This window comes from Nesoenas mayeri (assembly GCF_963082525.1).
Source record: "Nesoenas mayeri genome assembly, chromosome: 1".
NCBI lineage: Eukaryota > Metazoa > Chordata > Aves > Columbiformes > Columbidae > Nesoenas > Nesoenas mayeri.
In genome coordinates, this window is record NC_137541.1 from 147300829 (window position 1) to 147327713 (window position 26885).

The 26885-nt window shown below is 37.9% G+C and overlaps 1 protein-coding gene across 1 annotated transcript; it reads left to right on the plus strand.

The window, feature by feature from the left end:
• Window positions 1–5403: 5403 nt before the first annotated feature.
• On the plus strand, window positions 5404–26362 carry TMEM182 (transmembrane protein 182; the record flags this gene model as incomplete). The annotated part of the gene is made up of 5 exons (XM_080363438.1): window positions 5404–5759; window positions 6157–6256; window positions 7541–7639; window positions 16352–16489; window positions 26139–26362. Exons 1-5 carry the CDS (start codon window positions 5619–5621, stop codon window positions 26360–26362), a joined length of 702 nt encoding a protein of 233 aa, XP_080219564.1. The 5' UTR covers window positions 5404–5618.
• Between the last annotated feature and the right edge of the window lie 523 nt (window positions 26363–26885).

A 26885-nucleotide genomic window follows, 5' to 3' on the forward strand; every position in this document is an offset into this window, starting at 1 on the left:
TATAAAGTGTAATCTGTCTGAAAAGATCTGCAGATTAAAGAAATTTGGAGAGAAACCTTTTCATTGACTCCATCCTCAAAGCTCTAAGTGCTGGTGGGAATGACAGAGTGGCTTAGAAAGCATTTCTAAAACTCTTTTGAAAAGAAGAAATTGTTTCAGATGTTGGGCCTATTTCTCCCCTCCTGGAGTTTTCTGTGGCAGTGTAAGTAAGACCAGGTAGCTTTCTATGTTTCAATTCGAGTTTAACAGATAAAATAAATATGCCAGTAATTATTTAGATACTGTTGATCTTGCTCTGAAGTAGAAGATGGCCTGGATGACTTCTGTTGACTCCAGTCAATTTCCTGTCATACTTAGTACCCTGATTTCATACACAACCCCCAACCTCTGATATTTATTTATTTATATATATATATTAACCTTTGGAGCTCTGTAGAAGCTGGAAGTACACAGGAAGGAGTGGAGGCTAGTTACTCAGACTTTCTGAATAAAATCCTGAAATATGTACTAAAATGTCTATGTGGTAGATGGGAGGAGTTACTGCCTCAGAGTGAGATTCATCATAGCTTCCTGCTGTGGAGGGACTCCTGTAAGCAATAGAAATGGTGAATAAGGGTGAAACTCTTTATTTCTGACTGTTTCTGGGGTTCAGGCACATAGCAATTTCCATGGGAAGTCGCCTTCAACATCTCCTAAAATTAGGCAACTCACTAATTTCTGTGAAAATTGCAGATGGGATGAGTCATTCCTTTAAAGCACCACAGGAAACATTAGTGGTATTAGTGGTATCCTTTCCAGTCTCAACCATTCAGTGATTCTGTAATTTGTGGCATGATTTACTGTAGTGTTAAGATTAAAGTGGTCATGTCTCGAACTAGTTTTTTCAGGCCCCCTTTTAGTCAGTGGAGGAAAAAAAAAAAAAAGTTACTGCGGTTTTAGGGCATGATTCACTGCACATTGAAGTAGTCATCCAAAAATAGGTCAGATGGACTGTGCCATAAAAGTGCCAATATGACTGTAAAGGAAACCTGAGGTGACCAGCTTAACTGAAGCCAGCTACCGTGCAGTTGTCTAGTGTTAGGTAAGGTGAAGCCCAGCCAAAGATTTAATGGACAACATGTACTATACTCTGTGTGTCTGCCTGGCACACTGCTGACAATTGATCGTGTAGGTGCCATGGATAACATACTGCCCAGCTTGTGAGGAAGGACATGATGAGGATCTGAATCAGCAGCTGAGGTGCTCCATCACTGTTCAGATTGTTTTTCTTCAACAGTAAATGAGCAGTGAGGTCTCAGAAGGACTCCACTCTGAGGCAGCTGCTGAAATGGTTTCTTGGTGTGTAGTGGGAGATGTAGCCAGTTCTAAAAGGCTGTTTTTAGATCATGGACATATCTGCCAGCAGAGATAAGGAGCTGCCTGCCAATTCCAAACATACACTCACCACATTTACTCAATCACACACAAACATAAACAAGCAAATAAACAACCTCCCCCACCCATAAACTAATCAAGCTTTTTCTCCTTCAGATGGAAACGGGAAAAAGAAACAGCCAGCTTTTATTTTATTTTATTTTTTGTTTGTTTGTTTGTTTGTTTGTTTTTTTCTGTTTTGAAATACAAGGAGGGGTTCAGATAGTATATTGAAGCTGGAGCTATTTAGATACATAAATAAACAAAATGTGCAGTTTTAGGAGTTAGTTTAGTCCTGTCTATCTGGAAAAGAAAAATAAATGGAAATAAAATCATAGAACTTTTGCCGGATTTGTTAAATGAGATTGGAATCCATCTATTATGTGAGGGCCTTCACACTATGAAACAACAAAATCAATGAATGTTGTGCTTAGTTGGCCAAATTGATTGTATGTTAAAACTGATCTAATTACTTCATTCTCATTATAGTAGGGATAAATGTGGCTAAGCCACTTCGATTTTAGAATGCCAGTCTTTCTGTAGAAATTTAGGAGTTTTGGAAGGAGTTTGGGAATGACATTATTTAAGATTCAGAATTGTTTTGGCTTGGTAAGCCTGGCCCGATTTTCACTGCCTCCATACGTTTTCTCCTGTTGAGGAACCTTCAGAATTGAATTGAAGAAAAAGGGCCCTGAGACTTTCTACGAGTATTCAAGTAGTGGATAATGTGAATTTTTAAGTTGACATAACAAGTCTTAACATGGCTTCTGATTCATTCCTGACATAGCTGGGCATAATACTGGATATATCAGAGTATCTGGAAGATAGCATTGCTGGAGAATGTGCCATAAATATGAAAGAGAATAATTAAATTAGATCCTCCCAGGATGAACATGCTAAGTTGAGACCATAGTGTATGTACAGTATATTAAAAATAAATACTTTTACTGCACAGGCAATGATTCAGCTGTCATTTGAATTCAGTGAAACTTCTCATGCAAACTAATTTCAGGGAAGCTACTCATGAGAGTAAGTTACTCTCATGCAGAAATGAATTCATGGAGTTACTGACATATTTCTGACCTGAAGCCAAGTGGATGCAATAAGGCTGAAACTAGCCATTTCAGTTATTTAATTATTTGTCGTTCAGCGGCTGAGACTGGAGTTCTCTTTTTGTTTCTAATATAACACTCAAAAAGATATTTCACCATTGTGTGTGCCACAGTTTCATAGTTACAGGTATGAGTAGCAGTGCATAACCATCTTTGAAAACAGCTTTGAGATTTTTAGACTAAAAGCGTGCAGCTGAAATGCATCTGTATTATTTTCACTGCCAGAATTCACCAAATCCATGTTTGTCCTGTTTTGCAGTACTCATACAAAGCACTGTCCAACTGGTGTTTTGTAGGTTGTAAATACCTGTCCGATAACACTGAAAAATAACTTTATTTAATGTAAACAGCACATCAGAAATAATTATTTTTTTGTTGTTGTTGTTATTATTTGTTTGTTTTGTTTAATATATATCGTGAAGAACTTTGTGTCATTGATTTTCTTTATGTCATGACTATCTGCATCTCTGGATTTCACTGAATAAAATTTCTTGAGCTCTGGGCCAATGCTTTGTAAGGCCACACATACAACAGCAAAATTATTGCGAGCTGTAGCCCACTGAGTAGGGTTCAGTTCCAGATGAAGACCTTTGCATTCAGATGTCTCCATGTGAAATAAGGATCTGTGCTGCTGTTAGGGTGGATGAAGGTCTGGTTGAAACAGTCAGTAGTGCCTCCAGAATGACCTGACCAGCTAATGGGAACTGTTTTCAGCTGTCTAGACAGAGGTATCTAGCATGACTTTTGAGTGGTGTGAACCTGGCCTTTTAGCTGTCATTCAAGAAAAGTGCAGGTCTCCTCTAAGTCCTTTGTCATACCTGCCATGCCTGTCACACATGCTGTGTCACACCATGCCTACCAAATGTAGATGTCTTAGACATCCTGGAGCGTCCAATGGCAGGAGACAACGTGATGGCAACTGTATCCTTCTGTTTCAAGCTCGATTCTGGCACCATCATGTAGGCTCCTAGTGCCATTTGAGGTGGTAGAGGGTACCTAGGACCCTTGCATGGGGCTGGCAGATATGGTTAAAACTGGGAGAGAAATATGCTTTTCTGGAGTGGCAGCTAAAAGCCAGCAGGATGCCCTGGGAAGCAACTGGAGCTGGGTGTCTACCTGAGTGATGGCACTGAGCTCTCTGTGATCCAGGTTGTCCTGAGCTGCTCTCCAGGCTCCACTGACTGTATTGACTAGATCGCTATTGATTATAACGGAAAAGCATCCAGCTCATGTGAAATTGTCTGAATTTGGTCATGATAGTCCTGAAATAAATCGTTAATTGGTATTTTGGACACATTATTCTAACCTCTAAGTAAATATTTTCTAAAATATGCCCTCTTTTCTTTTGTAGCACATTCTACGTGCTCTTCTTTTTCCTAAAGATTTTTTTTTTTTAATTTTTCTTTAATAACATAAAAACCAGTAAAATATTGCTTTGTGCTATAGCAGAAAAACATCATTTTCCAAACTGATGTTTCCAAACATGACTTTCTGCTATAGAAAAGTGAACGGTGTCAGTGGCTGTCAGGGAAAGCAAATATTGCAAAAGTGTCTGTTTGACTGAAAGTTCATTTACTGTTCTGTGTTCACTGAAATTGTTCATTGCGAAACGGCCACAAAGTATCAGATGTGTTTGTGTATGAAGCTAGTATACTGTCAAGTCTGGATAAAATATGACTTGTAACAAATGCAAATATGGGATTAGGCAGATAATTTAGTGTTATAAAAACACTCAGGATACATCTCTGGTTCATCTATCTGGAAATGAGGAGAGGTGGTAGAAACAGTCTTTTCCTTGCTCTCCTTGAGCACGCTGCCACACTCACCACACAGATATAGGGATATTGGAAGTAGGAGTCCCTCTGGAGACCTGAACCTGTTGCAATAATATTCTGTGACAAATATTTTCTGGAGTAAACTGACTTCATCTTTCTCTTGGCCCCAGAATTTCTCAGCATGGGAAGTCAGTGGAATTTTTTGGAGGTAAGGGCTGCAGGATCTGGTGCATGATGAACTCAGCAAATCTCTACAGGAGCATGCCCTGTACTCCACAAGAAATTTTCGGGAAGGCCTGCTTGGCATGAAAAAAATTGTTGGAAAAGCCTTCTTCTTGCGCAGTGAGTCCTTGAAATTTACCTCATCACCTTCCAAAATGGCCAAAATACACGTGGGAAAGTTTTTCAAAAAGACTGAGGTTTCTTTAGGAGGTACTGCGGGGGTGTGCTGTTGTAGTTGATTTCACTTTTTCATCTTTAGAATAGCCTTTTTTTTTTTTTTTTAATGGCATACTTTTGTGATATATGCATATAAAGTGAATGTGAAGAAATCAAATAGTTAAATGCTTAGTTTAGTGTTGTTAAGGTCATTACTTTAAGACGCAGATTTTAAAATCTAACTGTATTTGTAATAGAAATGAGGATTTTTCAAAGACATTTCTGCAATTTGGCTGCTACGTTCTAAACTTCCATAAAAAATTCTCAAGCTCCATTTAGTAACATGACTTATAGTAACTTCCAAGGCATTGCATGCGTCTCTTTTCCTGCTAGCAGACACGGAAACATTCACCACCAAGCATCAACTTTGGAAGTCCTTGCTGCTACTGTGTGCCTCGTAACACAATTCACGTGGATGGCCAGAGCCATCGCAACTCCATCACCATCTGCATCTCCACTGATGTTCATGCAACAACTGCAATAATATTTCAAGTCAATCCCTGACTAGTTAGGGGAAGATCAGCTATTTCTGACTGGCCTCACCCAGACAGAGAAACAGAATGAAGGTCTGCCATCAGTGTCCTAAAATAGAAGGCCCTTTTCAACTGTCAGGCTTGTGTCAGACACATGGAACACAAATTAGGAGACGCAAATTGACTCACAGGGCATTGGGAAACACAGGCAGAAAGTCAAGCAAAGAGAAACTTCTTCAGATATGAGCCGTATTCTCCAAACAGCTTTTTAGTCACTTTCCCTAACCTTTCATTTATTTTACTGCTTCATCTTAAGTAATTTTAAAAAGTACTTTTAATTTTTAAAAGTACTTTTAATTTTTAAAAGTTGTTGTTTTTTTTTTTTTTTTTTAAATATAACTTTAATAATGAAACTGAGTGTGGGGATATTTTTTGGAGGCTTCTTTGCAGCTCTGGGGGTTTTACTTTTTTTGGTGGCATTTGGGACTGATTATTGGCTTCTTGCTACAGAAATAGGAAGGTGTTCAAATGCACCTGAAGATGTCGGGGTTAGTATGGACATTTTTATTTATAATCAGAATTATATATGTAGGTTTCTTGAATGTATTTATTTTGTAGAATTTACTTCTCTGTGAACTTTTGAATAAGTTCATTTTGAGCTCCTGGAGATTTACAAACCTGCTTCAAGACCTCTTGTAACCAATTGTAATCAACTCTAAAATTAATTTGTCTTTTGTGATGCTACTTTTGCAACATGAGATTCTTTCAAAGGAAGTATAACTGTTTAGATATGCTACAGCTAACCTATATTCAAACAGGCTGTGTTTCATTGTGATGGTGGTGTTTTTTACGTCATTATCTAATTTCAGTTGAACTTGATTCTTTCAACCATTTAAAAATTGTTTAATAATGGCTTCTTTTTCATTTTTTGTTTCCCCCCCTTAGGGAGAGAAGGCCACTTTCCATCATGAAGGTTTCTTCTGGAGGTGCTGGTTTAGTGGAAATGTAGGGGAGAATAATGCTAGCATGTGGAATTTCTGGTACAGTAAGTAACTTTACATTAAGTCATACATATTTAACTATCACGTTATACAGCGAGTGTTATGGCTGTCCTGTTAACCTGTTAACCATTCTGATCAGGGCAGCTTCTTGTGATTCATGGTTAAACAGACTGTTTATTTCTGTAACATAGGACAAAAGAGGTTAGTGGTTAGAATGGTCCATGAATTTTTCCTTGGGGAGTTTCTCCAACTAGTTCTATGAGTGGGTTAAGGAGGGCAATTCCACTGTGAAAATGGTGTAGCACACATCATCTCCAGAAGAATCCCTCTACTAAATTTGCAGCTGGCCCTTTGCTTTCTTTCACTACATGCCAGGATTCTGGAAGATCAGAGTGTATTTTCCAGCCAAAATCTTCCATGAAGAAGAGGTCAAGCAAAACTTTTCCTGTCTCTGACTGTACCTCTGAGGTACAAAGCTCCCTCTCCTTTTTGCAAGTTTTCTACAATCCTTGTGAAATGCAGGTGCCATCATACAAATTCAACTTCAATAACCTATATTTTATTAAAGTATTGCTTGGTCTTAGGTGGCAAATGTAATATTCACTGTAGTTAATTTCCCCTTGTTATTTATCTGGACAATTCTGTGGTCAACAATCTGAAGATTGAACGTGGTTTAAGCTATAGTCAGCCATTATCTTTTGCAACGAAGAAGGTGATGTTTTTATAAGCTTTTAATATAAGGAGTGAAATTACCCTTCTTTGGAGATATTTATTCCATAGACTAAAGTCGTATTTGTGGAGACTGTAAACTTTCTGAAGATGATTGATACTTTTCACTGTTCTTTCACAAGAGAAAAAGTAATTTCCTGGTGTGCTGTGGTTTTGTTGTTGTGTTTTTTTGGTTGGTTGGTTTTGGTTTTTTGGGTTTTTTTTTTGCTGTTGTTGCTGCTGCTGCTGTTGTGTTCGTTGTTGTTGTTTGCTGTTTTCTGTGTGACTTGCAATAATGAGATGGACATAATCCCCACAAGAGAAAGGTACATGTGCATATAAAAGCATACCTATGTATTGCGTATAAATTGCAGGGTGCCTTCAGCAAGGCTGCTTTGCTGTTCCCCTAATACAAATCTGTACTGCCCTTTAAGGAACATCCTTGGCTGGATAACAAGGCTGGTATCTTTTATCAAACCAAATCCACTCTAAGCTGTTGCCTGGGAAAGAACCTGGAATTTTGACCTACAAAACTCAGTTTGCCTATTTGAAGAAGAGGCTTAAAATCCTTTATTGTTAAGGCAGTAAAATATTAATCTTTAGTTTTATTTCACTTTTAGCTAACCAGTCACCTTCTAAGAATTGTACACATGCTTACCTGTCACCATTTCCTCTTATCCGAGATGAACACAACTCAACCTCCTACGATTCTGCAATCAGTAAGTATTTTTTTGTCTGCAAATGGATACAATGCCTGTAGTTTCAAAAAAACAATTTGGATGCTTCAGTATAAACAGCCTTATCGCTCCACACAGTTTAATTAATACAGTTTTGGTGTTTCATACTTCTCATCATTTTACAACACACATATTTAAACCACTTAAATGAATGCTTAGCTTTAAGCATGATGGCAGAATGGAAGTAATTTCTTAAATAAGAGACATTTCCTTTTTTTTAGTGCTTTTTATCCAACATGAAAAGTAACTTCCTTGGGCTGAATGCATTAAAGAAGTACTTCTTCTCATGTATTTTTTTTTTTTTTTTTTTTTAGTAAATTACCACATGTGAAATATATCACATTTTTACTTTATGAGGAAGGAGCAGCGGGGCCTTGATACTGTCTTAGTTTATTCAACTAACATATACTGCACCAACCACTGGATGTGCCAGCTTCTCTCCATTGACACTACAGGGACCTAAGGCTCTGTAGTTACTCTGAACAGTGTTTGCCATACATGAACAATATAGCCTAAGACTGTAGCAATGGGGTGTTTTGGTTTGTGAACCAAGCTCTTTTTAAATATGTATATATCCACATATATATATATTCTTAATAATAGTTCAAAATCCTTATGATGTTAAATGGTGATATTAATACAAAAAAACTTTAGTGCAACAACAGAATCTATATAGAACGTATACAGTAATTAAAAACCTTATATTTGAATGATACGTGGAAAGCTCTGTTTTTATGACTTCACTTAAAAATATTGGTCACATTTCATCAGATCAAGGGCTTTGTGTGTATGTACTTGAAGTAAATAACTTCTGACACATTTTATGCAACTTTTTATATAACTTGTGATGTGTGGATGCTGAATATGTCTGAGCTCACTGACTCAGTGACTTGAGTGATCCCTTCCTGTCCTAAAGCTGTAATTATCCATTTGCTAACTTTGAAGTATCTTCAGAAACCAATTTTTATGCTGCAGACCTGAAAAAGAAAAGAAGTTAGACTGATAATTGTTCTGTTAATCTTTAGAAATTATGAAGTGTTTGTCCATGAAGAATTCAGACCTCACCATTCAGAAGTCTAATCTGTAACTTCACAGCACATCTAGAACAGTTTATCTTTTCATTTGAAACTGACAGAGTCATCAGCTCCTAATAATCTAGACAGAGTTTGTATTCCACCATTCACTCCTACATTCACAAAGGATCCTCATATTGTACTGCATGATTACATAGAAATGGACAAACAAAGAATAAGGAAAGGAGAAGGAATATCATCAAAATTTTAATTAATTTTAGTTAATGTTTGCCAAAAGAACCACTACTCAAATATAATTTTCCTATCTATATTTCATATTAGGAGTTTAAAAATAGACAGAACTGTACTATAGATGCTGGCCCAGGTAGAGTGTATTCAGAGCCATTCTTGCTATATAAATAGATACAGTTGGATTGCTTTCAAGCTCATTAAAACTGAAGAGGCTTTTTTCATTCTTCCAGTTAATTTTCAGCTTCCAATCTGAGTTATTTACTAGGGCAGGTATGGTTGTTTAAGTATCTTTCACAACTTTTTATGAAGAAGGTTATGTCATTGTGTGTTCTGTTAGATGAAAACTTGTTTCTTCTTCAGTCTAGTTTGACAGTCCTGCCCATGATATTTGGCGAACAAGTTTTTAAAACCTCGCTGCAACTGCAGTTGCTAAATTAAGAAATACTAAAAGGTTATCCTCTTCTTGATTCACAGTGGAGGAAATGCTTCTCTGTAAAAGCCAGTGGTGAAAGCCCTTGGTTTGATTTCACGAAGAACAAGATTTTGTCAGCTATTTGTACATCCAGTTGGCTGCGTCTAATACCGTACATCAGCTAAACATAGAACAAAAGGGCACTACCAAAGATTGAGGTTATTGTCCCTTTGTTTTTTTTGATTCTGCTACTGTTTCTTGATACAGTATTACCATTTTCATGGCTCATATAGCTTTCTCAACATAGTAACTTTTCGGGATAAAAAAAAGAAATATCCCACATAGGTTTATCATAATGTTTTTAGTGAGTTCCTCAAGTCCTATTTTTAATTAAGAGTGGATAAGAAAAAATATTCTCTCATCTGAAAAATACTTAGTTGCTCTTTCATAGAAAAATAAACAGCTGAATAAAAAGCTTTAAATTTCATTAGAAAAATCAAACATGTGAACAACACATATTTGTAGAAATCTCTAACTTTCTGTTAACAGAACTGTGAGTTCCTGAGCAAGTAAAAGCACGTGACTTCTTTTACAGCCTCTTTGGCTTAAGAAACTTTGGGACCTTATCAGAGGAATTTAGATTTAACTGCAGGCCTTAGTTGAAACACAAGTCTGGTTTATTGGTGGAGTTCTGTGTTACCATCCAGTTAGAAGGGCTCAGGCAAAGAAAAGTTTCCTGAGGAACATAAAATCTCTGATGATTTTTGAGTTAAGTGACCAGACCAGGTTCTCTGTTGACATTAACTCCTTTGATATCCATAGGAATTTGACTCAGAGCTTTTCTGGGCCAGAATTCAAAAGGGGCTCAATCTATCCCCTCTTAGCTTATTTACATATTTTTGTATGTTGGTTTTGCAACGGCTGGGTGGTAGTTCCCAAAAAACTCAAAACACTGAAGACCTTGAAGTTTAGTGTTATAGTACACTGTACAAAGCTTTAGACCTAAGGCTTGGTTCATACAAGCCTAGACTATGAGCTCTTGGTATTGAGAATTATAGCCTTAGATGGAAATGCAGAGACAGAAAAAGCCTGCAGTGCCTCTTGTATTAGGGATTTGAATGCATGTTTTAATGTCTCAGATTTCTTTCCTTCATTACTGTCAGATGCATAATCAGCTTCAAATGGTTAGATAGCATTACCTTGAAACTGCAGCTTTCTCTGTCTTTAATCACAGTTATAATGTTTTTGTTCATTCCGTGGTTTTGTTAAATATCTTGGAGGAGTGGGAAGGACTTTACCTACCTGCAGTGTAAGGTGTGGTCTCTGGACTAACCATCTGTGCTAACCATCATTTATGGTTAATGCACTTACACAAACTTGCAGGCCATGTCATTTGTCTTAACCTGAATTAGGTATCTATATAAACTCAGGGGAAGCCTGACTCCAGTGACTTTCTATTATAGTAAAGTGGTTTATAGTGACAGTTGTTATAGTGTGCAGCTATTAAGTGGACTTAGACAGCACCTTATTGTGTTGTCAACACATTCATTTTTATGATGATTCACAAACATATGTGCAACAAAATACAAGCTAGGAATAAAAAAAAAAAAAAAGAAATTAGCCCATCAGTAAAAGTGCCAGAGTAGTGACCTCTACATCCTAAAATAAACACACATCTGTATAATCATAATTAAATTGGTTATCCCGTCAGGATATTTTGAAAACATGGTAGTATAGTACCTAAATAGTTATTCATTGCTAGCTGGATTAATGCATAGGATCATGTCATTAGGTTGTGTAACACTGACATTCAAGGACTATAAAACTTTTAAAAAACTGACATTTACTAAAGGACAATACTACGCCTGTTTTGAAAAGTGTACGAAGTCCTTTACTTGTACAAGTAGTCCCATTTGCTATAGTGAGATTGTTCCTAAAAAAAAGAAGTGCAAGATCTAGCACTTAGTCAAGTCATTAATTTTATTTTTGAGGGTTTATTCTTACAACTTTATTTGGAAATAACAATAGCTTATTAACTGTTGTAAATTGCCCCAGCACCTTCTGAAGCTAAATTGGAAGCCATTTAATGGGGCTGCACTGACACATTAGTTTAATACTCTGAATTGTAGCTGCTATTACTTTTTTTTTCCTGACCATTAGTATCTTATTTTGTCCAGCACTGGGCATGTTGCCAGCATTTGAAGCAGTGCCTAATATAATGTCGAATACAGAATGTTTATAGGACTGAAGCAAAATTCCCATTCAGCAACTATTGCATCTAAAATGGTGTGATCAAATTTATTGGCAGGTTTGTTCCTAGGTTGAAATTAGTGTAAAGTAATCCAGAAAATATCACCAATGAAATCTGAAAATAAAGATTGTACCGTGAAATGTTAGCAGCAGCCTATTTCTAGGGTAAAAAAAAAAAAAAAGTTAGGTAATACAGTCACATAATTGCCCATGAGAGATTGTTATACAGTACATTTACAAAGGGAGAACTCCCCAGCCACCAAGCAGTGATAAAGCAAGGAGTGTTTAAAGAGACAGTGTATTCATACTGTGATTATTGTATTTGTTTTACTGTTAAGGTTATTAAAAAAAGATTATTACTACTGAGGGATTGTAAAGGGTACTGAATGAAACTGAGAAAAGTTTTGCAAGGTTTACTATTTGTCAGCTGTGTCTCCTGTGCTGCTGCTGAGATGTTTGATGTCATTTACAACTGTTTATCTGCAGAGAAGATACCTCTGATTTAGAACAGTTCAGGCCCTTCACCTTTTACTGTATTTTATATTGTAAGTGATATTTGGATACCTCTTGTCAGAAGCATTTTGATAACCTCTTACATTAAATAGAGAGTTAAAAAAGAAATATTATAACATACAGTCCACAGTCAAATCATAGGAAGAGTTCACTTCAGGATGTGAGCTTGTCAGTGAAAATTCAAGGCAACTTTTCCAAGTCTTTTTGCCTGTCATTAATATTGGTTATGCAGCATTCTACTCACTTATGCTTCAAAAAGTTTTTCAGGTTTGTAGTGCTTAATAATTTGTGTTCGATATTGAATTCAAGATTAAGTGGCTGGGTTTTTTTTTGGTAGGCCACAGAAAATGTATGGACTTATGGCTGAGATTTTAAAATACTTGAAGTCAGCAAGGGCAGTAAAATGTGCTATGGTTTCATGAGGTTGGTGTTAACATCTGCAGTTGTAGCTGGGTGTTGCATTTTGTCACTAACCTGTTCCTGAATAAGCCATTATGGAGCTTCTGAGGTGTGTGCAGCTACTACATGACAGGTGTGCACTGCAGGTGACACAGCTGTCAAATATATTATTGCTTCTCTTTCATATCAAGCACCAGTAACATCTTAAAATAAGAATTCGTGGTGTCAGTTTATGATAAATGCTGGGATGTACTATACTAGAAAAGGAGTCTTTTAATAGTTTTTAGCCATCTATCTGAAATTGTGTCCCTTACTCAAAACCAGATACTTCAGCTAGTTTTCAGATGATGCAGAAGTCTCCAAAGGAACCTGAATTAGGATCTTTAGGGAGTAAAGCAAGTAACAAGGCAAAATTACATGTCATGCAATTTTGGAGGAATATCCTACAGCTATAATATTCCCATAGTATCCTGGCTGAACGGTACTGAACTCAAAGGCAAGCGTACTGTGTGTACTCCTGTTTGCCTCTATGTACTATTTTATTTTTAGGCTTGCCTGTCACTGCCAAGGCATATGTTGTACCCGATGAAGGGGCAGCTTACCAAGACATGTTACAGCACCCTTGCAACACAGAGCAATGATATCTAAGATTAAAACTACAGATAGATTTACTCGGACTCTACAGTAGTGCTTATAATTTCTTTCTTCTAATGCTGGAAATACTTGGAATAATGCCTGTACTTGAGGTAACTAACTCAAACATATCTGTGAAGTACCTTTCAGAGGTAAGGGTACTCCTTGCCATCTGGACCAGAACATGGGCTGTCTTATGAACTGCCTCAGTGAGACTTGAAATGGTGCAAACTTCTCTTAAAACCTTGTACCTATACACTGAACCATTATTTCATGAAACAAGATGCTTGTGTCTCAGTGTCATCCCTTTTCATAGGATATAAAGAAGCATAATTCACAGCAGCATCTACTGTTGAGGTGTTGTGTTTTGGTTTTTGTTTTGTTTTGTTTTGTTTTTTTCTGTCATGATCCACCTCAGTCTCAGAGTAGCAAAGTCTTTGACTTGAAGGGTAAGTTCATTCTTAGGTAGATCTAATTTTAAGCAGCTTTTTTGTGTTTATCTTTAGATGTCAGCTAAAGCTAAATGACAGCAGTAGGGCTGCATTGTAATTTTGAATGATTGGCTCTGCAGGAACTGATCTTGCCCATCTAGGGAGAGAAGATGGGAAATGTGGTCTGTGCAAAAATGGTCTGAATATTAGATAAGTAAAGCCTTCTTTGCAGAAAAAAATGGTTACTTTTAAACTCCTTTACTAAAGAAAAAGTCTAAGTGCTCTTAGGATGTTTCCTCAGATCTATGCCACAAATGACCCTAATGACTCATTGTCTTGCAGATTAGAGGGGGTAGTCTTTTGCTTGAAAAGTAGCAGATTTTGGATCATTGCAGACTTTTTACCTATCAACTCTGCTCTTTTTTCAAATTGATGTTTAATGATGGAATTAGCTGGCTTAACAATATTACAATTATCAGAATTTATCTATGATTCTCTAGAGTAAATAATTATTGCTAAAGAAATAGAATGGAAGCTTATTTCAGGTGATAAATCAGTATTTCACATATAATGCATCAAATAGTTATGCGGTCGGAGCAGAGAAACAGCTTTTCTCTTGTGTAGTTACAGAGAGGTTTCAACAAATTTTCATCAGTTACATTTGTACTCCTTTTTTGTTCAGTTTCCAGGAATATTTGAATAAATCAAGCTTTTTGGGTAAAATTTCACTAAAGGCAGACTTCAAAGCTTCCTGTAGATAATGAAACTGCATACTAATTTTGGAATTCTGGAGAAGCTTGTATCCTTGTCCATTCGGAAAGTAGCAACACTGCTGTATGACTTAGGTGACTGACCATAATGATATCAAACAAAGATTTTTCAAGGTCCATTTTGGCCAACGTGTCCTATTATGTAGCATGACTTTGAAGTACCTTGAGCCATCCATGTAAAAGAGTTGGGTGGTTATAGGCTGATTTAGCGGTATTAGGTTTTAAATGAGAAAGTAATGTCCCATGGACTTTGGGACTGCGATGAAGCTTAGCAAAGTAGCCCCATGAGTAAAATAATATGAAATTGCTTCAGAGACCCAAGACTGAAGGACTTGAGAGATTTACCTTTCTAGGTCTCCATTCACTGTCCATTTACATTAAGTGAATCATTTAACTATGTATTTAACTTTAACCAGGTGTCTAAGTCCCATAAGAGGTGGAGTACTTAAATCAGAACACACACTAAACTGCTTTGCTAATCCAGTCTTGTGTCTTACAAATTATTTCCATAGTTTTTTGTTTATGTGGAAAGAAGACTTGTATTGAATGCAGACTAAACTGCAGTTTTAACCCTTCTGCCAGCAACTTTCAGATACATACATCCTTCCCATGCCCAAATCTGCTGATCAGTGTGGTGAAAAATTATCTCTGAATGCTTGCCTGGATTAGAAAGGATGTTATTTTAAAAGTGTAGCTAATGTGATGTGAATGTGATCTAGCTAATACAGTTACAAGGCTTATAAAAGCAATATGGTGTGTATTTTAACATGAGTTAAGCTAGTCAAGTTAAAAACTATAGATTTTTGGAACACATTAGTGGGAAGCACAAGCTGATAATGTCTATAGCACCTGTAAATTTCAGATGAGAGAAACCTGAATTATTCCAGAATAGCTGTCTCTAACAAGCTGTATGAATTTGAAACTTCCATGATATGAACCAGTATAATAGTTGCTTAGTTGTGTTTTGCCATAACAGTAAGTAGGTGCTGTCAAACGATAAATGGCAGTTTCTTTTGTGACTCACTTTTTCTGACTTGCCAGCTGGCTTAAATGCTTTCTCTCAGTTGGGTGGAAATGTTTTTCACTGACTGAATTGTCAGTGCTTCAAGATTTTCAGATCTGACGATGGAGATCTTTGCAACTCGTAATTTTACTAATGGGTTGTGTTAATATACCAATTTTTAAATTCATGGGAGAAATTTATGTCACTCTTGTAGCATTTGTAAAATGATGACTTTGTTAAATGGATGTGCAATTAGCCAGCTAAAAAATAATTGTTAGAAAGACTCTTTTGGCCAGAGTATGTCACAAACTCTCAGCTCATTTATCACCAGCTGCATCCATTAATTCAGCACTGCTTGGCACTGTCTAACAGGGGCTTCTGAAACATCACATTTTAAATTTAACAAAATACAAAGAGCTTCAGAGCAGGAATAGGCTGCTTTAAAATACTTAACTGTTTTTCAGAAACTTGGTTTACATTTTTTTTCCTCCTCTCTGCTACTTTATATTTCATTCTATTGAATATGACTGTATAGAAGGAGGATTAATCAGTTGTAAACTGTAGAGAACTTAAGATTGCTATTGGTGATATGGTCTGAGCACTAAGAATGTCAAGATGCTACAGCTCCCTCCTTCTTCCAGACAATTTTTGTAAAACAACTGAATCCTGTCAGTCTACTCATTTATTCCCACGAATCTTTGCTACAACTTTGGTGTACCATTCTCCAAAAAGCATAAATTTTGTTAAGTTGCTATGTTGCAAGTCACTGCTAAATATTAAGCAGATTGATTTCATTTGTGGTAGCTTACAACGTATTTTCTATGATCATCAGATAAGGACTGGCATTCAAACCTAATTTGGTCCACATGACATATATATGCACAATGGAATGAATGCTTCATTTGTTAATAAGGAAAATTAAAAGAGAGAGGGAAAAGAAAAATCTTTGTTAGCCAAATATGTCACTTACTTGAGTTCTAAAGTGTTTTATTCTTTTTTTCTTCCTCCCTTTCTCCAGTTTATCGAGGTTTCTGGACAGTTCTTATGCTCCTGGGAGTGCTCACTATTGTGCTGGCTAGTTTCTTCATCGTCTGTGCAGCTCCTTTTGCCAGCCACATTCTGTACAAAGCAGGAGGAGGCTTTTACATCATTGCTGGTGGGTATACAGTTTGCTTAGTCAATTAAAGAATAGAAAGGATTAGGTATTTCTCCCATATTCTGTGATCAAATATTGTATTAATTATGGTTAAAAGAAAGGAAAAGCATATCATGCTACCCTTTGGTTTGTGGGGTGCCTGCCTTGGAAACAAGTATTTCCACAGTTATTTAGTTATGACACTATTCTAAAAGCTACTTTTGGATTAAGATAAAAAAATCTAAGACGAATCATGGAATTACACTGCAATTTCAATCTACCTTTTTTAGCAGGAATAATAATGCATTTTTAGGGATGCTGCCTTATAGGATTCTTAAGGGCTTTAGCTAAGAAGAGTGGGGTTTTTTTATCAGTGACACAAAAGCAATGAAGATGATTATGGTGGGCTGCTTCTAAAGAAGTCATAAGACAGAGTACATTCACATGATTAATATAGGAAAAATGTTTTGTATATGATTGGAATACACAAAATAGTTATCACATATGAGTAAGTGGGAGCTCTCAACTCTGCTATTGGAAGATAACAAATAACTGAATTCCCTCCTTCCTCACAACCCACATGTACCATGGAGGATGCCCCCTTCCAGGATTCAGCTGATATGGACAGATGTCTGGGATGCTGTTCTGCTAACCTTGCAAAGCCTGAGAAGGTGCTACATTGGTGTGTGAGATACAGTTGTGTAGGATGTAAATGACCGTATGTGCTCAGTCACCGTTCTCCTTTTTATAAAGTTTGATGAGAAGCATTCCTGTGACAACAGAGTTGTGTTACGGGGTAGAGCAACTTGTGTCAGGACCAAAAGGCCTGGGCTCTCTTTCTGCTTCTGTCACTGACCTGCTGACCTTGCTTACCCACTTCACCTCACAGCTCTGCATACACAGCTAGTGATCGTTGTTAGCTAGTGATCGTTGTTCCCTTTTAAAGGACCATCAGCGAAGTGTGAGAAGTATTTTATAACATTTTTGCCAAAAAATCTCCTGCATACTTGCATTTGATCCCTTGAGAATTACTCCTTCATTCTTTTAAAAGACATACAAAAAGTATTCATAGTTTGATGGAAATTCTAAGATATTTCAATGCTTTCTGTCACTAATTTGTAGGCTAGAAGCCCATGTGAGTCCTGCTCTTTTCCTGCATTTGTACTCTGTAAAAACCTCAGTTGTCACTAGGAAGTAGCAGAGGCTGTTGGAGTGGAAACAGGGACTTGGAAGGCACTGGGAACTGATGGGCATAGGTCTGAAGAGATGCGTGTGTTCTCCATTCTGGGTCACATCATCTTCCCTCACTTAGACAGGGCTTCCCTAGGAGGCCTGCAGGAGGCAATAAAATTAATTGACAGTAAAAATGGTAGCTGTGTGAGAAGTTCCCCCACCTGGGAATTAATTTCATCCTGAAAGAGGGGCATAGTATGTGTCAGATGAATGTGTTATGGAGGAGCTCTACACCTCTCTTTCATTTACTGAGGGAATCTGGAGAGACTATTTCTTTTTCAGATGTGTCAAGTTATGTGAGCTTTATTTTCCCTGTGTGTTACCTTGGGCCTGTCTCTTTGCCCCTGTCACCCTTTGTCCCTCAAGAGAAGACATTCTTCAAGGGAAATTATGACTTCTTACTCTCTTTAAACCTTAGGGCTGTTTTCAACAGGGCTTCAGAGAAGACCTGTGTTATTTTTACTATTACCATTGTTGTTGAAAAGCGAAGGTATTTAGTATTCCACAGCACATGCACTTGTCCCAGTTACAATAACTTTATTATGCATTCTTTTTCCTTATATCTACCTGAAATCATCCTTGCTGCAGATTGTGACCATTGGATCTAATCCTTTCAGTGTGCATGTGTCTGAAGAATCTATATCCGTCTTCTCTATAACTCCGTTTACAAAACTGAAGATTGTTTTCTTCTCCGGACCAAAACTCCCTAGCTCACTCAGCCTCTCCTTTTCCTCCATCTTGCTGTCTTGTTGGTCATCACCTCAATTTATCAGTATCTCTCTTTAACCAGGGGGACCTCAAACTGGACACAGTATTCCACATGTGATGTCACAAGTGCTGAGTAAAGGGAAATAACAGTATTTTCAAACCTGCTGACTGTATTCTTACTAATGCAGATCTGCATGAGGTTAACTTTCGTTTCTGCCAGACCTGCTTGAATTCTTGCATACTGAGAGGGACTGTAAATTGTGCTTAAAGAAAGTTGTCTCTGAGGAAGAATCAGTTTTTCCGGGCCCCTTTGCCCTTCAAAGCATCCTTTGTCCTTCAAGGTATGCTTTGCCCTTGAAGGCAGCCTCTGTTGAGATTCTGCCTACCAGTTCTCTGAACAGACTGTTCTCCTGAAGTTCTGGATTTTTTAATCTCCTAGTCACCTTCTGTATTCCTCTCAGGATACTAAAGTTTGCCATTTCATGGCCATTATAACCACAGCCAGCACCATTTGTCATATTCCTGACCAGTTTTTCCTCATTTGTGAGTGGCAGGTCCAGCACAGCACTTTTGTTAGTTGTTTTGTTCCACATCTATTTCAAAAAGTTAGCCTTGATTTCGTTCATCTACCTGGATTTCTTACAGTCTGAAGTCTTGGCCTTCTAGGAGATGTTGGTGTGGCTGAGTCGCTCATGGGAACCAGAAATCATAACTTTTTCTAGTATACTTCTTCTTGGTTGCCTGGCCTGTAGCAGATGCCCACCATGACTACACCCTTTTGTCCACCTTGCAGATCTTAATCCATAAGTTCTTGTTCCTGTGAACTCTGTGTATTCAACATATTCTTTGTGCAGACTATGTATATCCCACCCCATCTTAACTGCTTGTCCTTAAAGAGTCTGTATCCGTCCAACACAACTCTCCAGTCTAGCAAGCTGTCTTATCATGTCTGCGACTGCAGTGGTCTCATCCATCATCCAGTGACTGCATGAACTTGAATTCCCCCTATGTTATTCCAGTGCTGAGTCCATTTGTGTACAGGCATTTGAGATGGGCTTTCAGTTGTGCTGCTCTCTCAGTGGAAGTGTATGAGCCTCCCTCATTGCTCTGTCCCATGCATATGCTCTTCATTCCCTTCCCCCTGCTTGTCTGGAGGCTTTGATGTTCCTTTGCCAATGGTCTGTGCTTGTATCTCTTCTCAAAAGGTTACTGAGCTTGTTACTCTTGTCCCACCTTACCTGATGGGTATTATCTCTCCCCAGCAGTCCTTGTATCTCAAAGAGGGTACCATGGTCACGGAAGCCAAAGTCCTGCTTGTGACACCATCATGTACATGTATATCAGTGTGTGCCAACTTTTCCCCAAGTCTTATCCTTTGGGCAGTGGGTTAAAGAACATCATCACCAGTACCCCATGCCCTTATCTCTCATCTTCAGAGCCCTCAAGGACTTGAGGTCTCTCTGCCAGCATCACTGGTGCCCAGGTGGATGAACTGCAAAGGCTCTCCAAGGGCCAAAGGAGCCTCAGAATGTTCTCCATAGTATCACATATCTGGGCCCCAGAAAAGCAGCAAAACTACCCAAATAGCAATTCTGATGTCTGATCTATGGCAGAGTCACACACCTGCCTTTTCTTCATCCCAAACTTTAGGGCTGCCCACTTCTCTTACTAAGTGGTGCAGCTGGTAGTTCAAAATGGAGAGGTACAAACAATTATTAGTATTGGTGGCACCTTGTTGACTAGCAGTTTTCCCCATTAAGCTTTGTAACTACATTAACTACTTGAGGCTGAAAGTGAAACTGCAGATGCTACATCTGTGGGGTAAAGTGCATATCACTTCAACAATACAAAAATCAGTGATTTGAGCACTGTCTTTGCATGCTCACCTCCGTGTCTACAATATCAGAGGATGGAACAAGAGCAGCTACAGTAATACGAACTGTAAAAAGCCTTGTAGTTGCTTCAAAAATCATAGGAAAAGAAGGAAGAGCTGCCATAAAATAATCACTTAAAGCAGCCTTCAATAAAGTCTGTAATTACCTTGGGCCTATTCCTGCCTGGGTGGCTGTAAAAACTGTCATCTTGTACTGATGTCAAACAAGCAAACCCCCGGGATATGCATAGAGCATTACAGAGTCACACCCTTGTAAAGAAGCAAGATTAGAGGTATGACTTCCACTTCCTGCCAAAAGAGTGAAAAAAGCTGATATTTAATTCTAGCTCCTAGATGAGGACAAAAATCTGTCTTCAGAGATCGGTGCCAACTCCCATAACTCTTAAGTGGGATCCTCTGCACGTACTTCAGAGTGGAATGTCAACCATCCTTTTTAAATAAAATCACAAGAGGCCAAGGTAGGTGGTAGAATCTGTAATAAGGAAAAGGACACAAAACTACAATTGGAAAAAAAAAAATAGACACACATACAAGTTTTACTCAAGTGAGATAAAGATTTCTAAACTTCTAGGCACAAGTAAAAATCTCACATAATTCTTTCCAGCACCTGTTGTCTTCGTGTCTGCATAGTAAAAGATTCATGCCGTAAACAGCCATTCACCATTGACAAGTGAAAGGCATTTCTACGTGGGAAGAATAAGTACTAAAGGCCAGCAAACTGCTTCTTGAATTCATAGACGTTTCCAAAGGTTCTCTATTCTTTCTCCTCTGCAATATGCACAAGTATTTCTTTGAAAGAAATTCAAAAGAATAAATGCAAAAGACAGAAAAGAGTGACCTCAGAGAAGTCCATGTCTTATCACACTGCACAGAGCTGTATATCAAACATGTGTGTTCTTAAAAATATGCAAAATGGAAAAAAAGAAAGAAAAAGGAGAAGGAGGGAAGTATTTATTTGTCTTAATCTCTCTCAGACATATTTCATGTCCTAGGAATAATTTCCCCCATCACTCCTGATACATGCAACTGCCGTTTTATTTTATATTCACTAAAAGGCAAGGGCAAATGGACACCCTCACACTATGAAAAAGGTCTAAATGCTGAAAATTTAGAAATACATTACAGTACACATTGTTCCTAAAAATATTTGCTTCATTAAATTGTGGAGTTTTTTTCAGTCTAAGTACTTTGCCTTGGAGCTTGAATATGAAAGTTCATGACATTCACAATAGATAGTCAGTGTAGGAGTGCAGCAACAGATTTCCCAGAATAAATATAAATTCATTTTAGTATATTCTCCTTCATAATGGATACACATTCCTATTACACTTCAAATAAGTGCTTTCTCAACTCTTACTGGCATGACTAATATTCTGAAGGAAAGAGATAAGCTGGTGTGGCAAACCTGTGGATACAGAAGTAGGATGGAATAGCAGTAGTGTAGTTACATAACTAGAGGAATTCTTCCCATTGTCTTCCACAAGCAGCATAAAATGTATCTGAGGAAATACTCTCCAGCAGTTAAAGAGTCTAATTCTAACCTCTCTTCAGTTTTCATTGGCTCTCCCAATGGTTCTGAGTTACTAGTATTCCAGTGACTCTACTAGTTTCTGCACAATCAACTTCAAGTCTTGTGATTGGGGTGATATAAAGAAATAGGCTAATTTTTAACCTTTTGCAATATAGGACTTTTCTTCAAAAATGCTGTATTCCCTACATATAAATTAAGGCAGTGAAATTTTGCAATGATGGGATCCAGTTTAAAACACTTAAGCAGACCAAGATAGACAATTGCTTAACAAGATTTTTTATTGCCTTCAGTCCAATGCCTTTCCTTTTGTTTGAGTACACTCCGGTGAAGAGAACTTCACCAACTGATATAAATAACAAAACCAGAATGTTGCAGAAATAATGTAGATGTACAAACAAAGTAGAAGGATGTAGAGGCAGAAAACTTGTATTTATTAGCAAATCTGGTGTGATATGTGTTATGTGTTAAGCAAATCTGCCTTGGCTTTGAGGAGCAGAACTCCTTTGAAAGCCAGAGTTGAGAGCAAAGCTTGGATACTTAAAACTGCTGAATATCAGATTAGTTGTTTCTGTGCCTCATTTTAATTTCTACAAAATGGAGATAAATCCAGCTTTTGATCTATATTTTTGTAAAGACTATATAAAGTGCTGACTGTTATTTGACATGACTATTACAGCTCATAATGCATAGACCCAATGGCTGTCTTATGTCCTGGAAAAAATACTTCACAGGTTATGAGTATCTGAATTTTACATGCTGCTTAATCCACTGAACAAATTGTACTCTGTTCTTCATACTACTTATTCTTCAAAACTTTCTTGAACTACTACCATCCCTCCATTTTGTTAAAATAAGACAAAGCAAATATAATAATATAATCTGAAAAGAAACAGTATTGTTTTGGAATCTAACAACCAGATAAATATTTAAGCTCTAGTAACCATTCATTAAGCTCATAACTTGACTTTGAACCAGGTATTTTGATGCAATCAGTGTGGATGCTAGGAGGAAAAACCATTTAAATCAGAGAGACTTGCACATGTGCTTAAATTTAAGCACAACCTGAAGTGCTTAATGGATAGGAAGGAACTAAAGCCTCTGGCCCTAAACATCAAACGTTTTAAGTAGATGCATTAGTGATAATAGAAGTACAAGGTCTGCTTCTCTGCTCTCACCACTGCTTCTAATGTACTCTAATGTCTTAGGAAACAAGACCAAATGGACAAAACAGAGTCTACCTGTTAATAAATGCTCCTGTTTTCCTTTATCTCTGTTACCATTTGCAGCACACAGGAGCCTCAGTAAACCTCTGTGAATGTGCTTAACTCCCATGAAATCATAACTCTGTGAACCTTCGACAAAAGGAGCACTAATGAATGAAATGCTGTTGGAGGCAACAGGACATGGTCAGTTTTTACATAGCCTGATTCTACTGTTCAAGACATTTCTTGAACAAACTAAGCAATAAACTTACTAATTAGCCTCCCTTAGCAGATAATGAGAATCCTTAAATACTCCTTCAGAGCCTCAATTAACTAGGAGGGTTTACATATTATCCCTTTTTCTTCTCTTTTAAAGAAGGACATCTATCTCTGCTTGACATACATTTCTTCAGCAAATTTCCATACCCAACAATTTGCCACACACAGGTATTAGCAGCTTGCTGTGAAATCACCCGATGGATTTCAGCTTCCCTGAAGCTGTTTTACCACTGGCAGCACTGGGTTGCACCAACATGGACTTGGCTCTAGTTTAACCACCTAGAAGGTGTTGCTTCAGACTGCCCGAAGAGCAAGGGGTGCCCAATTTTGTGATGAAGACACCTCTGAGTCTTGTTTTTATGGCAGATGTTTCTGACTAACTGGGTTGTTTAGCTTTGCGTCAGCCCAGGGTGCTGGAGGTCAAAAGCGTTCCAGACATGCAAGGCCTGGTTACCAGTAAGAGAATATACATCACCACTTTCTGTAATTACTAGTGTTTTGGACAAAGTTTGCCCTGATGTAGAGGGTAAATAGCAGACTACAGACATTTGAAAATGCACAAGCATAGCCATCTGAAGAGGTGGATTCCAATGTTCATATGGATTGTGCTGTATTATCTGATCTTTGGGCTAGAAGGGTTTTGTTGGCTGAGGTTTTGAAACCTTGAGAAAACTCCATGTATCTAATAACTCCATTTATGAATTTGGCCCTGAATCTTTTTACTTTTTACATCAAAAGTTACTACCTCTGGTTCTAATTTTCCTGTGTTGCATACATTATCTGCTATCATTAGATGTTCTGTTAGAGGAATCTTCTACTCAGTTTGACTTATATTTGTAGCGTCTTCAATTTAATTTCTCGTTCTTTGTATCTGGGCCTAAGGTGATCCTTCTCTCTGATTGTTTCATCAGTTGCATTTTCGACACAATTGCAGCACTAAATGCCATCAAAATTGAGTTTTACTTACGTAAAATACTTTCAAAATTGAATTTATGCCTTTTAGAGGTGAGTGGTATTTTTTTTTAAACTTTGTTAGGAATTTGAGCCCTAGCAAAAGCTGTAATCCTGGAAGTATATTTCATAGGCAGGAAATGTGACTGCCTCCTTTATTTAGTTTTTCTCCTTTCAGCCTCATAAAAATTGCAGAACCTTTGGGATTTTCAGTCACATTTTTATTATGCTTCATGTTAACTACTTCAGCTCATTTTTTGGTGGGCTTCAAAAGGTAGTGCTCACAAACATTAAACTGTGAGCTCTCACCTGTCAGGTGTTTAGGATGTCCAGAATGTAAAGCTGTTACATTTTGACTATAAAGCACCAACAAGAATGTCACTAGATCACCAATTTAAACTGCTGCAGCTAACCTGATTTTGCCTGAAGCAAATGAGGGAGGGGTGATAAGAGTTGCTCCCTGGTGAGTGGGTAAGAAGGGCAGGGAATGGAGATCCCCAGCATGTCAGGGTGGGGATGACGAAAAATAACCATGGAAGGTGACCAGGACCAGTGGGTGTGGAAGCAAATGCCTATCCATGGGTGCTTACAAAGTGCATTTGTGGGTTTTGCCACAAGTGTCACATTTGCTCAAAGTTGCATTGCAAGTATTTAGGAGGATGGGGAAGAGACCACAAGAGACCTTTGACTTTGCTGTCCTAGAGCCTGTAGACTCAAATTTGGCAACAGATGTTCCCAGGAGTATGCACTGGCTTGTTGATTTAATGAGGCACCTAAACACCAGGGGATAAAAACATGATGGGGTGGTGTCCCCCAAATATTTTGTTGTTGGAATAGATAGTCCTGCTGCTGTAACTGTGCTGTGGCAGCTGGAGCTCAAGGAGCAAATGGGTACAGGCTGGAGCATGCAAAAAATGTAGACTTGTGCCCTCAGTTTTCCAGCAGATCTGCTAGAGCATCTGTGCTGCAGGCTTGCATTTCTCAAGTGTCCACATTCCTCTAAAGTGAAATGAAATATTAGGCATGCCACTGGTACTTTGGAATGCACTTTCTTCTTATATCTCCTTCTGGTGCATAGTAACAAAGAGATTAGCAGAGTTTGTAGGGACATGTGCTTCTATTACTAGCATGTGTAAACAATCCAAAGGCCTTTCAGAGGAGTGATTGGGAAAAGGCTGTGAATTATGTGGTGGATTATTTCCAGGAAACTGTTGTATCCAGTCTGAGGTTAATACTAGTAGCCTGCTCATAACTATTATTTAATTATTGTTGGGTTTTGTTCCTATCCCAGGAACCTCTTTTCTAATGTGGAGGATTTTGAATGAAATACATCTGAATTTGTCTGCACAATATTTGAGTCTGAATGTAGTACGTTCCAAACAAAGCCCTTTTCTTAAGAAAAAAGAAGCAAAATCTAGAGAGGTGAAGATTATAGAAAGATTTCCCACCCCTTTCACCTTTTGATATCTCATCCAAAACATTGTGATAGAAACACTGTCAGAGTTTGGGAAGCAAAAGCAAGTTTTTTTCCTGGGTCATCCTATCCTGTCCCCACTCCTTCCCCCTCTCTCAGCTCCTGAATACAATATGGTAAATAAGTGCCTAAAATTTGTCCCTAAACACACCTGCGTTTCAGTCTGCCTACAAAAACCAGATACATCCCTTGTCACAGGAGTATGCCTTTCAGTGCAAATCAGAAGCAAGGTGGAGAAAGTGCTTGTTAGACGAAGCCAAAGACAAAACCCATCCAGTGGTGACTGACCGTGCCTTGCAGACAGGGCCTCAAGCATTGATGGGTTTCTAGGTATTACAGTAAATGCACCCAGCATTTGTTTCACACTCTGTTTTTAAAACCTGGTCTTTCTTTTCCAGGTGTCTTGTTTTCGCTGGTAGTCGTGATGTACGTCATCTGGGTCCAGGCGATGGCTGATCTGGAAAACTACACAAACATGAAAAGAATGGATTGTCCAGACTTTACTGTTTATGTACGCTATGGCTGGTCTTTTATGCTGGCTCCTATAGGAGTGTTTTTTGCTTTATTGGCAGGAATGCTGTTCTTGTTGGTAGGACGTGCCATTTATTTACACTCAGACTAGTCATACATGGCTGAAAGGAATACAGGAATCCTAGTGGATCTTAATGATGATTGTAAACTAGAACACAATTTTATACATTATTACCGTTATGGCAATCTTAAGTATGCAGGCAGACTTCTGGAAATACTTGTGTTACTTGTTTAAGGGTAAAGGACACAAATCGGTACAGGAAGAAACTGTGTTTAGTCCAAACTAGTTTTTTTTTAATTCTTTAGAAAGTACACACATGGTTCTCCATATTGTACTATTAGCAGCATTTTTGCAGTTTTGCAAACAGAAGAAGGCAAAAATTTTCTGCAACCAAAAGCCCAATGTGAAGTGGGCCAAATCAACGTTTTATACACTTATCTTTTAACATTTAATTTGTGCTTCTTGTGGAGAATGGTACAAGGTGGAGGAGAAAACAAACATTCAAACACAGTAATTCAATCTACCTCCTCTCCTGCTTTCCACTACTTGCCTTCACATGAATACAAGCAAACATATTTGCACTTTATAAAAATAGAGTGCAGTTGTTTATGCA